The sequence below is a fragment of the Phalacrocorax aristotelis genome, chromosome 4, assembly GCF_949628215.1.
Source record: "Phalacrocorax aristotelis chromosome 4, bGulAri2.1, whole genome shotgun sequence".
NCBI classification, from domain to species: domain Eukaryota; kingdom Metazoa; phylum Chordata; class Aves; order Suliformes; family Phalacrocoracidae; genus Phalacrocorax; species Phalacrocorax aristotelis.
This window is the reverse complement of record NC_134279.1, coordinates 29625791-29640863: the sequence shown is the minus strand read 5'-3', so window position 1 is coordinate 29640863 and position 15073 is coordinate 29625791. Positions and strand designations below refer to the sequence as shown.

Below are 15073 nucleotides of genomic sequence, written 5' to 3'. Positions count from 1 at the left end.
GCGAGACCCTTCATCATACTCTTTGATCCTACTCTGCTTACACACACTTGAGGATTTAATCAGGTAAACCTGTGAATACATAAATACGGAAAGATTTGGAAAAACTGAAAATGCTACAAGAACCACTCAATTAATTTCAACCCGCCCCAAAATGGTTCCCAGTGAAAACGCTGTAATGAGGACTGTAACAGCAAGCAGTTCCTTCTTGTTCCCTGCCTTAGAGACTGAGTATCCCAGGGCAGAAAGGAGGGGGGAACACTGAATACAGAGATTTTTGTTGTTAAAAATGCCTTCCACACATAGTACCTTCTGCACGAGCCTTTCAGTTTTGGGTGTAAAACTCGTAACGTTGGTCTACAAAACGTACAGCAATGGGACTTCACCTGGTGGTTTCCTTCACCGATTCTTTTCCTCACACAGCCCACCTAAAAACCGCTTTTCCATCCAGCTTAATACCCGCCCCCCGCAAAGCGCTCGAGTCCATATTCTGAAATATGAATTTTAACGCCACGCTCCCCCTCTTTAAGCACCCCCTCTCTGGTAGCCGCTTGCACACCGACCCGGCGGCCGGGGGAGGGACCCCAGCGGGGACAGGGCCTTTGTAGCAACTCGGAAGAGCCCCGCGGCCCTGCTGCCGCCCGCCCCGGCCTCTAGCCCCGCTCTCCCTCCCCGGCCCCGACCGTAGGCCGCCGCCGAGGCGGCCCGCCTTCCGCGGAACGCTGAGGGGATGCCAGCACGGCGCAGGCACCCCTCCCGCCGCTGACACCTCGGCCCCTTCTCCCCGGGGGCCAGGACAGCTGCGGGGCGGCGGGAAAGGGGCAGTACGGCCTCAAGCGCCCGCAGCGCGAGGCGGGAGCCGTTACGCACGGCCCGACCGGCGCCCCGCAGCACCACGGCGCCCCCCGGCCCCTCGAACAAAGGAGGCCCGGGGCCGCGGCGAGGGGCGGGAGCCGCCGCTCCCCGCAGGGACGGGACCCGCCCTTCGGCTCTCTCCTTCCCGGCCGGGGGCGCTGCCGCCAGCCCCGCACCGCCTCCTGCCGCCGCCTCCCTCCCCCCGGCTGCCTGCCTGCCCGCCCTTCCCCGGCGGCAGCGGGCAGCGGCGGGGTGCCGCCGGGCGGGCGGGCTGGGCGGCGGGGTGTCTCCCAGGCGGCCTTGCCCGGATGTGCTACCCTGACTCATAGCCGCGCCGCACGCAGCCTCCGCGCCCGCCCCGCTCCCGCTCCCCCGCACACGCCTCCCGCGCCTCCCTCCGCGCCGGCGGAGAGGCGGCGGCAGCAGGAGGGGAAGGAGGACGAGGAAGGCCGCGGTGGCACCATGGGTAAGTCGCCTTAGCTCCGCGCTCTGTAGTCCCCCACCGCCGCCACCGCCCCTCGGCCCCCGGAGGCCGCCGACCGCCCGTCTCCGGCGGCTGGGGAGAGGCGACTGGTGCAACTTCCTCATCGGCCGCCTCAGCGCGGGAGGAGGGTCGGGGCGGCAGCGGGGCTCCGCCGAGCTCCCCTGCCCCTGCCCGGCCCGGCCCCGGCCCCTGCGGCGCAAAGTTTCCGCGGCTCCGGCGCTGCCGCCGCCCGGCCCCGCCCGCCGGCCCTGCCCCAGCCCGGCGCCCGCCCGCTCGGCCCCGTGGTGCTCCCGCACCGCGCTCGCGGTCCTGGGTCTGAATTCACAGCGGGCTTAGAGGAGAGAGGAATTCCGCGAGTGCCGAAGGGAGGTTCAGAGCAAGGAGTTACATAAGGCACCCCCAGGACGCTTTCCCAGTTACTGTTTGCATAATGGAGACAGTTGGGGTAATAGGTTTAGGAGATCGTCTTACGGTCTCCGTTCATTGTCCGTGGAAGACTCAAGGATCCTCGTATTTCTCCGGCTTTTAGAAAGAGCATTACTCAAGCCTACAAATGCAGCCATATTATCTCTGCCTTTTTTATCTTAAGATTGTAGATTAAGTAGTTTCACGCTGATCGCCGCTTGCATGGAGCTTCCAACAAATGCCGTGTGAATCTAGGAAGTATAGTATTTGATTCTTCTTTACAGAGTGCTCAATGAATTTCTCTCGCGTTCTCCACCTCTTCCTCTTGCACAAACTACAGCTCTCCTGCTATTAAACATCCACCGTAAAACAGATTTCCCAGAAATCTGGCTGTAACGTAGATCTCAGAGACGGGTAAGGAGTGCCCCCCTTGAGCTGCCAAAGACCCAGCCAGCTTGCCGAATGTGATGGTGGGATCTGGGTTGCAGATCCGAGGGCAAGGAGCTGTGGTTCGCAACCAGGGTGAGGAGGTGGCAGTTCCTGAATTCGGCTCAGGGGTTTGACATCAGCACTTCCTGTGGCTTCAGGTAAATCAGTAGTTTCTTTGCAGATTACACACATCCTTCACTTTTAACTAGAAGTTTCCATGGTGAGAAGCAGTTGCAGTGCCTCAGTTTTTCTGACTGTGAAATGAGGATAAGTACTTCTGTAACTCCTTTAAAGCAATGGAGAACCTTTGGAGAATGGTTCAAATTAGAAGCTGCCAGGGTCAGGCATGAGGAATAGCAGTCAGATTTTATCAGAATTAGGTAAAACCATAATGATGTAGAGAAGGTCTTTCCTTTCACGTGGGTGGAAAAGGCAAGACACCAGGGTTTAGTTTGCATATGTTTCCTGTCTCCGTTCACAAAGTAGGACTATTCATCTCATCATTCTGGTGGAAGTCTAGTTGTAGCTAACTGTTTTGACTTCCAAAAATAAAAACTTCAGGGTATCAGGTAAAAGCTGTTCAGAAAAGCTGGTGCAGAATGCGTGCAGCACTCCTTTTTAGGTGAGACTATGCTTCAGTTGCAGGCAAGTTTGTAAACAGTTTGAGAATCTGCTACAGCTTGCTGCATAAGTAAGAGTAGTTACAATTATTTTCAGGAATACTGAAATTATTTTCCTGATAGAATCTATCAGCACCCATCTTTAAAATCAAGGCAAAGGCTAAGTAGCCTCTGCAGCAGATCTTGTTGCTCCAAGGAGCAAGTGGCAAGACTGAAATCAGTTTCACCTTGGGTAGCAATGAATAATGACATTTCATGTTTAAGCTCATACACGCAGTGCACTAGCTTCCCTTATTCTGCTTACGGTATTCTTTTTGGTAATGCATTGCGTAAAAGCTGAAAATCCTTAGAATTAAATCAAGGATGAATTTGTTCTTCTTACAGCTTGTCTATCATTCCATAAATCATGCTCAACAAACAAGCATTTGTGGCAGAGACTGCAGTAACGTCTTACGGTTAAACATATGGTCTATTCTGTATTTATGAAGGTTGATATGGTATGAGCTGTTTCGTGTACTAATGATATAAAATGGAAGCCCAAGCAGGTATATTCTAATTCTAATCAAAAGATTTCTGTTGTTAAAAAGACTTCTTAGGTATGCGTGGATCTGCATTATCTTTACTGTATAGAAACATCTCTGCTGCCACTCTGGTTCCAAGTGTGTATTCCGCTGAAGACATTCTCATGGCAGTTGTTTCCTCCCAGAGGATAGTGATTTCCTCTCATGAATATCGGTTCTTTCCAAAATTATAATTTTTGTTGCTTGCGTTCATAGTTTTTAGAGTTCTGTCTGAGTACAGCTTAAACAACATTCAACTTTTGGCTTTGAAAGACAAGTTTCTTTAAGTACTCCTGGCAGTAGAGCTCTTTGAATACTTGAGATGACATGTGCACCACCAGTACTTTACTTGTGTTTTTATAAGAACAATTACAGATTTTTACTTTTCAGTTCTTAACGTAATCCTTCAGTTTCACAATGAATGGCCCCTTTCCCTAGTTAATTCTTGATTTTAACCTTGAAAAACACAGCTGGTATACTCATGCAAAAACACACTGTATCCAAGAAATTCTTTCCATTTTAGAGCAGTGGCCTGTGGAGGTTGTTGTAAGCAGGCTGCAGTTATTCCACAAACATAAATTAATGAAATAAAAATCAGGAATTTGGTTACATGTCGACCACTCAGCAGTAATCCATTGGCCCCAAAAGATGGAGAAACTCCACGTGTGAAAGTTTGTATGCAGAGTACAAGTCCTGATTGCAATTATTTTTTTTTTTTTTTATGGCACGTGTCGGTTTGTTTGAAGTGTTGATGTTATCGTCTGTAATAGTGAAAGCTCGTAAAAATATTCTTCCATTTTAAGAGTACTGGTTTTGTTGGCAGGAAATGGAAGGCAGCCTCTGCTCTGATAAAGATGAATACATACTTAGGTGCTTAGTTGGGCAACAAACTGCTAGACTCTTTTTACAATGCCTAGCAGTAACAGCACAATGACAAGATATATAAGGTACGCAGGCTATAACGTAGATGGATTTATTTAAGTGCTGTCCATTTAGCAACACTGGTGTCAGATCAAAGATTTATATTGCCCCTCTGCTCCTAATACACTCAATTTGTCTCCCAGTTTCCCTGAAGGATGACCACGTGCAATTATGTATCAAGTTTTGGGGTCAGCGTGGTCATTGTCAAACACCAAATGCACCCTGATCTGTGGTTCAGTTTGGAACAAGCCACTGCCTGTCCTCAGGACAGTGGTTCACGAAATAAAGGAGGCAGGTAGGTGTGAAGCTTCAGGCATGGCTGTGTGCGGTATTGCTTTTTGGGAAGTTAGGGGTAAACCTGCCTGCTTTTTGTTAAAAAATGTAATTGGTAGCCTCAGTCATGAGAGGAATGAAAGCTGATGAAAAAAAGTCTTCCATCTTGAGAGCTCTTTTGCTAGTTTTCTTACAAGGGATGCAAGTCAACCTAATAAACTGCTTAGAAAGAGATATGTCAGTTGCACAAGAAGATAATTTTTATTTCTTTTAAAGTTTTTGCTGAAACGATGAGACTTCTAACACCACCAGCATATTAGTTCTAGCCAGCTAGAAAACAGCAGGTTAAGCCAGTATAAAATGTTGTCTTAGCCTTTCCTAAAACTGAGACTGATTTTTGGCAAATGTCTTTAAAACACGAACACAGAGGAAACTGCTTTTAGACTGCATCTCTTTTGCTTCAGTAGTGTTCCTCAAAGTGTCCTGCTGGAGAGGTTAGGTTAGTTCTGACTGACCTTCCCTAATGAATACTGTTCCTGTGTTCGGGCCAATATTTGTGATCTTTTGTTATTACGTGAGACCGAAACCAACCAATTTTGTCTTTAGCCTTAGGTTAAAGGCTTCGTTCACAAGTATGTTTCCTGAGAACAGAATATTCAGAGGTAGTTTCAGAAGCCTGTGAGGAACATCTGGCTTTCTGTAGTGTCAAAATAGAAGTAAAAAGAGAAGAGGCAGAAGAACAGCTGAAACCTGAAGGAAACAAAGCGGTAATAATGGGAATGAGAAAGCTACCAAGACAAGAGACAAGAATAGAAGGGAACAAAAATCCCTTAAGGGAAATGCATGGAGGGAGAGAAATACTAGAAGCGGAGGACAGACAGGGATAATAGATGGATGAATGGAACAACAGAGAGCAGAAATAAAAGAGAAAGAAATGAGGAGTTCTACTCTGTGTGCCCCACCCTCCACCCTCCCCCCAAAAAAGGTTAAGAAAATAGTTGGGGTATAAATGTAAATAAAATCACATAATTTTTACCCTCTTTTTTTGTACTACTATTTGGCTGCTGCTGACAGCCCTTGAGAAGACTCATTATAATTTTCCATCTTCCTCAAGTACAGCTGATTTATTTCTAGAAGTTCTGAGAATTTAGTTATTTATAAATATGTAAAAAGAATAGATTAACATAAACTAGCATTTTTTTCAATGAAGGGGAAAATAATGTCATCACCATTTGACTAGAGAGAAAGCTATGAAGATTCATCAATGACATCTGTCAAGGAAGTTGGTTGTTATCCCCTCCTAACCCTGTCGCAGGATGTAGTTCATGCTTTAGGATGACAAAGGGACATTAGTGACCCAGTTACTTACATAAGAGAAAACCCACTTTCCAATGTCGACTAGTCCACCTGGGTCTGTTCACATGCTGTGTGTTCAAGAAAATGAGCACCCCTGCTGTCTTGATACTGTTGGAGGCATTACGTTTCAGATTCTAACTTGTTTCCAGATTAAAATAGATTAAGAACTACATCTAAACTTCTGGAAATTAGGGGTCTTAATGTTGATGTGTGTTTTCCAGCTAATGGAGAAGTTTTTTTTTAATGATAGTGTGGATTTTAATTAGACAAGAAGCTTTTGCTAGTAAGGGATTTTATAAGTAGCAGCTTTCACTGCAAGGACAATCTCCCAGGGCCTCTTTTTGTTAAATATGGTCTAGAAAATTGTTTGTATTTACAAATTTTAGTATAGTGGCAACCAAACGTAATTTGTTTTATTAGAATAAAATGATAGTTAAAAGCCACAGGCTTCTGAATGTTGAAGTTCATTTTTGTGGGAAAAAATAGCTGATGTGAATTAGAATTTACATGCACTCCAGATATGCCTAATAGAATTTGTAAACTCTCTGAAACAAATAGCTGCGGTTCAAGGAGCCTCAAAACTGTGCACGCAGCCTGGCAATGTTCGTTCAGCCTGGGAGTTGTGCGGTTCTAGTTTAGGGAGCTTTGAAGTTGTGCAGAAACCCTTGTGATCTCATACCGTTCTTACACTGTAGTTGAAGTTGATTACAAAGCTGGCACATATCCAGAAGAATTTGTCAAATCTATAAACCAGATAACTGCTGTTCGTTTAACTCCAGATAGAGGCCAGAATTTAGTGCAGGATGCTTTGGGACCTGCAATAAATACAGTATAGCTTACCTTTACAAATAGAAGTGTGTACTGGCAAGGCATGTGTCTTAGAAGTATCTCTGACTTGAAGCACTTTCAGATACATCTTCATGAATTCTGATAAATGTCAGGGAATAAATGTGTGTGTCTGAAGTAGCTGGAATTCAAAATATGCATAAATTTAGACAATATAGATGCTGTACAAAGTTGTGTTAAAAATTGCAGCTTAAAATAAATGAAGTGCTTTCATTTCCTGCTTTCCTTTTCTAGGTTAGGCACAAACCTCCTATAAAAATCACATTTTACACATTTAAAAATCAGGCAAAATAAAAAAAAAAAAGTATTTCCTTTGCAGAAGTATGATTAAGTGATCCATTTCAATATTAGGTCCTATTTTCCTCATATTTCACAGCTCTTACAAGCTTACTGCTTTCTAATCTTGTATTATAGGAACATCTGAGGCATAAGTCAATTCTGAGCTTTTATTAAAACACTGAGCTATTCATTGTGTTAGTGATAGCTCAGTGAGATTCATGAAAGTTAATCAGTGTTGTTTAAGTTCATCAGTTGGTTCCATCCACTGATACTTGCCAGCCTGATGGACACAATAATTTTGAAGAAATATGCAAAATTTGTGTATAACTTTAATTATTTGTTGACCCTTCCTATCAGTTGACTCAATTTGAGAAGTCCTTTCAGTATCTGATTAAATCCAGTTAAGCAGGTGCTTAAATTCACCAGAATTTAAGCCTTTGTTTCAGAGTTACTGGCTGTGCTCTGCAAATGTACTTTGGAGTAAGACTGGACGAGGACGGAGACTAGGTTAGAAGACCGAGAGTCATGGAGGAGAGCAGCTAAGCAGTACGGAATGGATGACCTGATGAGGACTGAACAAAACCTTGGAGAAATATGTCAGGGCTGTCAATGAACCTGTGGGGAACAGGCCTGTGTTCGGGAGGCCTGTGTTCAGGAGACCTGGGGAGGTGACAGCTTAGCATCTCCTGGTAGTCTTGAGTTTGCGTATCCACTGTCAGCCACTTGTGCATTCTTACCGCCTTCCTGATATACTAATATGGGAGCATCAGGGCACAAACCTTGCAGTTGAAAACCCTATCCTTATGGCGTTCTTCACATTTCAGTGAATGTCTTTACCTCTAGAATACATTAGTCCAAAAAAAAACCCAGATAGAACAGAATGCTCATCCTTCTCTTGTGCAGTGGTCATCTGTAGTTGGAAGGGAACTCTGTTATACCCAGCACTTTACAAACTCTGTTCTACCCCTTTTGCCCTTAATAATACCCAAACGGGAAACTAAAATAGTGTTGTACTATATACATTAATTCTGGGACAACGTTTTGTGGATGGAAGCTGAAAACTCTGCTAGCCTAGCTATTTAACATAAATATAACCATATTAATGGTCACCCATAAAATGTGACCACCTGCAAGCCTTTCTGGTCTCTAGGGTGAGTGGAGTGTTTGGCTGGGTAGGTCTGCGTGTTGCTGAGGGTGGCCTGCTCTCTGGCAGCTAGGAACTCCTTTTGGGAGTGTATTTAGAAACACTTCCTGTCCTTGACGTTGGACACAACAGTCCAGTGACTTAAACTAATGGGACTGTTTTAACATTTCTAGTTTTATTTGCAACCTTACAAGTACATGTCACTATTTACAGGGTCAGTAGTACACCTGTTCCCTTCTCTAGCCTTGCTAAGTTCACTCCTGTATCCCTTCTCTATGGATAAATTCCATCATGCTTGCAGTTGACAGCACCCAGTACCCTGCAGGCATAACTTGAGTTCAGTGCTGCCAAATAGCTACTTGTGCTACATGAAGGCTTTGGAACGATTTCCTTAAATCAAAATGCTGTTTTATCTTGACAGCAGGAGCAAAGCATGGGAAGAGAAAAGGGTTTTAAAACCAAAGCAGGATTGTACACATCTTTCTTATCTAAATCTTCCCTGTCCACAGAATGTTTAATTTACCCCTCCTGGGCTTCCAGAGGAACTGACTGAAGTCAGTCATCCGGTGTGCTTGGTAATAGCATCTTCATATCTCTGACCACTTCCTTCAGCAATCTTCCAATGTGCACGCTGGAGGTGACTGGATTGCTGGTCATGTTAGGATCCTGTTGCACAAATACTTAAGACACCCCTCCTGAATGCCAGTGAGCAGTTTAAGAGGAAATGCAGTGAGTGAATGTGACCATCAAGAGAAGTGGCAGCAGTAATGAACAGTTATGAGGTATTTCCACACACCTTTCTCTCTTTTCCCCCCCCTCACCTAAGTAACTAGTAGCCATTATTTTTCCTCCTTCCTCTCCTATGCTTATGTATTGAACTGATTTTAGGATCAGGATGTTATTAGATAGGGGGGAAATATTCTCAGGGAGAATATACAGATATGCTGGCTTCTGCTATATGGAATTAGGGGAAAAGCACGTAAATGTTGGCGATTGAGGGAAAGAGAGCATGTATGTAAGAGGTTGCTGACAGGCATTGAGCAGGTTCAGGGTTTTTGGGGTGTTTTCTTTTAAACCTTCACAATAAAAATTCTGTCACCTATTTACAGCAAGATAGTGCTTCAGTACAATCAGAGGTACGAATCAGTACATTTCCATGCAGCAGTGCCCAAAATACAGTGTGCGCTTTCCAGGCAAAACCCCACACTTCTCTAGCTGATGTTACAATGTACTGAGTTTCCATAAGTCTTTTCTATTTTACGTAAGAATCCTTTCTTACTCTTCGCACTCTCTTCCACAGCTATCCTATTCCTTCAGGCTTCTTTATTTCATTGCCCAGTTTTCTATAATGTCTTACTCCTGTCTACCTCCTCCTGTTCTTTTCCATCTTTCCTCCCATCTCCTACTCTCTCTCCTCCTTTGGTTCTGTCTATATTAATTAAATATCTGACAGCTTCTTCTGTCATCTACCCTTTCTACTATCTTTGTTAGGGAAAAAATTGAAAAACTGGTGCTCTACTTTCTAATTTCAAGAGCTGAAGTGATTTGGTTTTTTCTTCACTTAGATTTTAGTTATTTACAACCAGTTTAAAATCATGCTTCAGTTTTGTCTAGTGTACTTGTACAATAAGTTAGAATATGTGAAAAAATGTATCTTGTAGGAAGGAAATCATACAGAATTGGGCCCTATTCATCTAAATGCTATTTATACAGCATTCTTGTACCCACACAAAGCCCACACTGCGTACCACTGAAGTCAACTGGGATCCTACTTTTCCGATTCAGCTGTAGTACAACTTAAACTTTCCTGTTTTGGTGAAACCATGTAAAATGGCATGTGTCGCCCCATCCTTTCAGGGCATAGTAATATTGGCTCTCAGGTTTATAAAGTTGGGGGGAAAATAGCAGACATTGGACTGATTTTGACCATCGGAAGCACTGTTAAAATGTTTTCTATTCATAGGTATGATGCTATACTAACATACACCATCTGAAGGAACTTCAGCAATCTGGAGAAAGACAGACTTATATCCTGTGATAAAGAAAATAATTTGGTGAACTTCATTTTTTAAAAAAATTGATAGAACTATTTAGTTTATATAATTTGTTTTGTCAAAGAAAAAACCAGTTTAACATGGAGATCATAATATTAGAACATCCTCCTATAAAAGGAATAGTAAGCACGGTGTCATAAGCTATTAATATACATACAGTGACCTTTGTTCTGTCTTGTAGCAGCATAGGGAAAAAGAAAAATTGTGTTTTCATAAACTTTCAAACGTTTTCAGAAACTCACTTTGTAGCCATTAGATGATGGCTTTTGATGCCAGTGTTAGGAATCCTTCTTTGCAAGACTGCTACACATTATGCTTCTAATGACACGTGTATTAGAGTGTGGGCACCTAGTGCTCTGAAGGCAAGGATGGTGGAGAGAAATAAAAAGCAATTCAGTACACTACTTCAGAATGCATCTTCATCCCAGAAATTATCTGAAGTGCTTGTTTATCTTTATGAAGGCCATAACTTCTCCCTTTACGAGAAGGGTGAAGGCATCACAGTTCTTGGCTGTTGAGAACAAGGCAGAATTTAAGACTTATACAGTCTCTGTAAGAGTCTGGAAGAGTTCCTTTGTGAACATAAAATTTGAGTTCAGTGCATGTACCCAGTTCAAAACAGATGGCTGGAGAGAGAAATGCCCTAGGTAACACAGCACTTCATGTTAGCAAGGGGTGGACGGTTTTACTTTTTGTCTTTAAATTGATATTAGATAGGCTTTCTGATAAAAAGCAACAGCTATGGACTACTGGATTGTTTTTAGTCTACTTAGCTCTTCCAGTTCTGAACAGTGTTCTGTACTTCAGGGATCACAACAGCAAGGTCTCACTTGGAAGCCAGCATACTTAGCAACTATTTAAACCAAACTGCTTTCTTTTCTAAAATCAGAAATGGTCATCAACAAAACAGCATTTTTGGCTGTACATAAAGAACTTTCTGAATTTTTTGAAAGCTGGTTAATAAGCACATTTTACAAAATGAATTAATCTTTGGCAGGTTTTTTAAAACACAGGCTTTTCTGTTTGACCTTTTTTATGTCTTAAAAGATAAATAGATGAGCCTATTAATTTTATTTCCCGTTACACAAAATTTATTTTTTACAATCAGAAATATGCCGAGGAACACGCTTGCAGATTAAGATTAGACTCTGTTTGGGCAGACAGAGATGTAACTCTGAGATCGAGGATTAGATATCAATCTTTAAAATCCAGGAATTCTTGCAAGCTCCTGATTTTTTTTCTTCTTTCTTCTTCCCGGATTCATGAACTTCTTGCAAAAGCAGCCATTGTAATGATTTTGGTCACAATTTGGAATGAAAATATTTTTGTTTTAACAATTTTTGTTTTGACGCGTAATTGTTGGCCTCTCAAAGACCAGTCAGCATAGGTTTTTGATGGCTGCTATGGTTACTATATTTATAAAACAGTAAAAGCTTCTGTACTTAAGCTTTGGTCATGTAGGATGTGTTGGACTTCAGTGTTATTTTCTAACACTGTCGGAGGGTCAGTGCACATTTAGAAGCCAAATTCTGCTTGTTTACATGAGCATACTATTCTGCTCTGTATCTGCGTAACTAATTTGTCCCCAGAATTCAGCATAATATTTGCATCTTTTCATACTAGAATGAAACAGCAGAGGTTTCTACTGCTTCATCTAATGCAATCTAAGGGTAATGTGAAACCATTGGACAAGAAAGTCTGGTTGCTTTGACATGAAAGATCTTCATGCTCAACACAGAGCTTATAAAGAGGCATTAATTTGATGAAAGTAAAACTTATTATTCAGTGCTGAGACATGACTGCTTTAAATTGAATACAGCAAAATCTGGAATGACAGGTTTAAGCGTGTGTTGTAGTTTTAAATGACGCTGTATTGCAGTGCTTTAAGTGACCTGGTTGCAGAGCATTTAGAAAAGGTAATCTGTTGAAACCAGCTTTGCTGCTGAAGGCTCTGTGTAGTCAGATTATGGTTTCAGTTCCCCATTGCCCTGTATTATGCATAAAGTGACTGCAAATTTGATTTAAGATGGTAATTGGGCCCAAATTGTAGCTTTTATATTCTGTCTGGACATAAATGACCATAGGATAATGGGTAATAAAGTGATGGGTAATAAAATGATGCCCATGGTGCCTTCATATTTGAGATGACTTGAAGAAGTCTCGTTTTTAAATACTCATCATGGTTTAGTAGAATTAATGTTTTTAAGTTATGCATACATTTTTTGAGGCTGCAGTAGCTCACAGCTGTGGAAGCCAGGAAAAGCTGCAGATGTTTGGTACGCTGGAGAATTTGCGGCATAAGGGAATTAGGAGTTATATTCTCAAAAGACTAGTCGGTTCAGTGTATCACAATGTCAGACACAGATGAGGAAATCTGTCTTCTCATGCATTAGAGAGAAAAGGTAGATGTGCTGCCCATGGGTGACAGACAGTTACCAAAAAGATAAGAGCACTGAGCTCTATCATTTTAAAAAATTCCTCTTCAGAGGGATCTATAAACATCAGTTCACCTAAATAGCCATTTACGTGAGAGAGTGAAGGTAATGCTATGTTTAACTACATGAAAAGTGAAGCAGGGAAGTAAAACCAAACTTAAATTTAGTCCCCAGCAGCCTGTTTCTTTAAAAAAGTGGCAATAACAAGACCAAGACAGTAGATTGTAAAAAGATGTGTTCCTCTCTACTCCCATTCTCATGCAGGATTTAGAGTTCATGTATTGCAGAAGGCTCCTATTGACCCAGATAGGGAAATAGGAAATAAGTGAAAACCAGATTTTTACCTCGAACTCTGAAACGTGAAGGTAAAGAAGTAGCCTGACAAATGAAAGGCACGCTGTGCAAAAGAGATACTGGCTTGATATATGTGAAAACATTTGCTCCTGAAATGTGGTTTTGTAGTGTGACACTGCATCATTAAAAGAGATATCAAGGTGCAGAAGGTGCCGTAAGGACAGCTAGAATTAAAACCAGCATCTTCAAAGGCCTGTGTTCAGACCACAGCTCCTTATTCACCTCAGAATGTAAAGTTTCTGGGTATTTAGATAAATATTTCATTATATACATATCATCTCCTAACAGCTGATAGGCTGGGAAGTTTTTTTTTAATAGGCATGTGGAGAGTTAATACACTTGTGTAGTTCTACTAGTAAACAGTTCACAAAATTGCCTTATGTTCCATTTGTGTCATGTACACTCTCTTCTCACAAATTTTGACTTTTTTTAAAACCAGAATTCACATTTTTAATCTTTTTGTTTTCAGAGCTAGAAATAATTAATAATTGTTCCTCGGTATTAAAATATTGCTACAGAAAGCAAGCATCATTCAAGCTCTTCTTGTTTGCCTTTACAACTGAAGACCACAGTGGAAGGGAGTCCACCTTCTCTGATCTTCAAAGCTGTGCTCAGATCCTCCTGGAATAATATGAAGGACTTACCAAATGAAGATAATTTTGCATCATACTCGACAAGTTGCTTTTTACCCAATAGTAAGACTTAGCCTCCATGGTATTTTACAATCACAGTCTGTATTCTTGTATGAGGGAATTCAAGCAGTATCAAAAATACATACACTGCTGCATAAACGCAAGACAAGAATCTCACAAAAAAAAAATAACAGTACGTTAGCAAGAGAAAGGAGATAATTTTATACATACAAAGGAGTCCTTTCATACCTGTGTTTGAGGATTTTTCTTCCTGAGCCCCAAGCTGCTAAATGTTTTGTAGAACAAAAGGGTACTTACCTGTTTGAAAAGAAAAGGAAAAGATTTGTTACATAAGAGTTAGGTAGCAGAAATAGTCACATCAGGATTTCTCCAATCTGTGCGCTGCTAATTTTTAATAAGATCAAGCAGTTACATTTCTGTCACACAGCAAGACTTAGACATAACTGTAATATGCATGTCCTGCTTGGAGGCACCATAATAAGCCTTGTGGTAGAAACAGTGAAGGTGTTTTGAGCTGAAATTTGAACAGATTCATGGAACCATAGACGTACAAAATTGTCATTTGGAAGGATTTTGAAGGAGGACTGTTGCCAACACTAGAATCAAGTCAGCTGTGACTTTGTCTAGCTACTACCCAGAGCCTCTGTAGTCTTTGTAATGTCCCTTTAGGTAGCTGCAGGCCCCCTTAGCCTCCTCTTTGCCAGACTAAAGAAGCTCCCAACCTCCCCTTATGCGTCATGTGTTGTGGGCACATGCCCATCTTGGTAGCCCTGTCCTAGACTCTCTCCAGTTTTTCAGTATTCTTCTTGATCTGGGACACCCAGAACCAGACCAAGAATTTTGGGGCATGCAAATCCTTGCCAGGCATTGAGCAGAGCCTTGATCTGCTGGCCACACTCCTAATATAACCAATACAGTTTGCTTTATTTACCCTGAGGGCACGCGGCTGCCTCATGTTTTACTTGATATCCACTGTAACCCCCAGGTCTTTTTAACAGTTTGTTCCCAGCCTGCATTGGCTGATGGGGTTATTCTGCCTTAGCTGCAGAACTTGGTGCTTATCCTTGTTGAACTTCATGAGTCTTCTGTTGATCCAGTCCCCAGGTTTCTGAAAGGTGTCTCTGGATTGCTATTTGGTATGCCAGCTGTCCCCCCAAATTTTGTGTTGTCTGCGAAAGATTACAAATGCATATCTACCTTCAGGCTATACTGGTTTCAAAGACAAACTGCATACTCAAAATCCGCAGTTTAACCAGTTCACATAGGGCTGTGTGGACTCACATTTGACTTCTTGATACTAAGTAAAGCAGTGCTAAACACTTTATATCTGTGACTCTAGGAAAACTAAAAAAGTCTGTATACTTGAAAAAATGTCTAGGAGTTTTTGTTAGACTAGCATTGCAGCTGC

At 42.3% G+C, this 15073-nt stretch overlaps 1 protein-coding gene across 8 annotated transcripts in view; it reads left to right on the top strand.

Moving 5' to 3' along the window:
- The first annotated feature begins 739 nt into the window (after positions 1-739).
- The window catches only part of RAP1GDS1 (Rap1 GTPase-GDP dissociation stimulator 1), a 103875-nt gene continuing 89541 nt past the window's right edge, over positions 740-15073 (top strand). The window contains exon 1 of one of the 8 annotated variants that reach the window (XM_075090785.1): positions 740-1318. In XM_075090785.1, the coding sequence (XP_074946886.1) occupies positions 1315-1318 (4 nt within the window). In that variant the 5' untranslated portion in view covers positions 740-1314. The remainder of the gene's footprint in view (positions 1319-15073) is intronic. The other 7 variants (XM_075090793.1, XM_075090792.1, XM_075090784.1 and 4 more) reach the window with 7 other exon arrangements.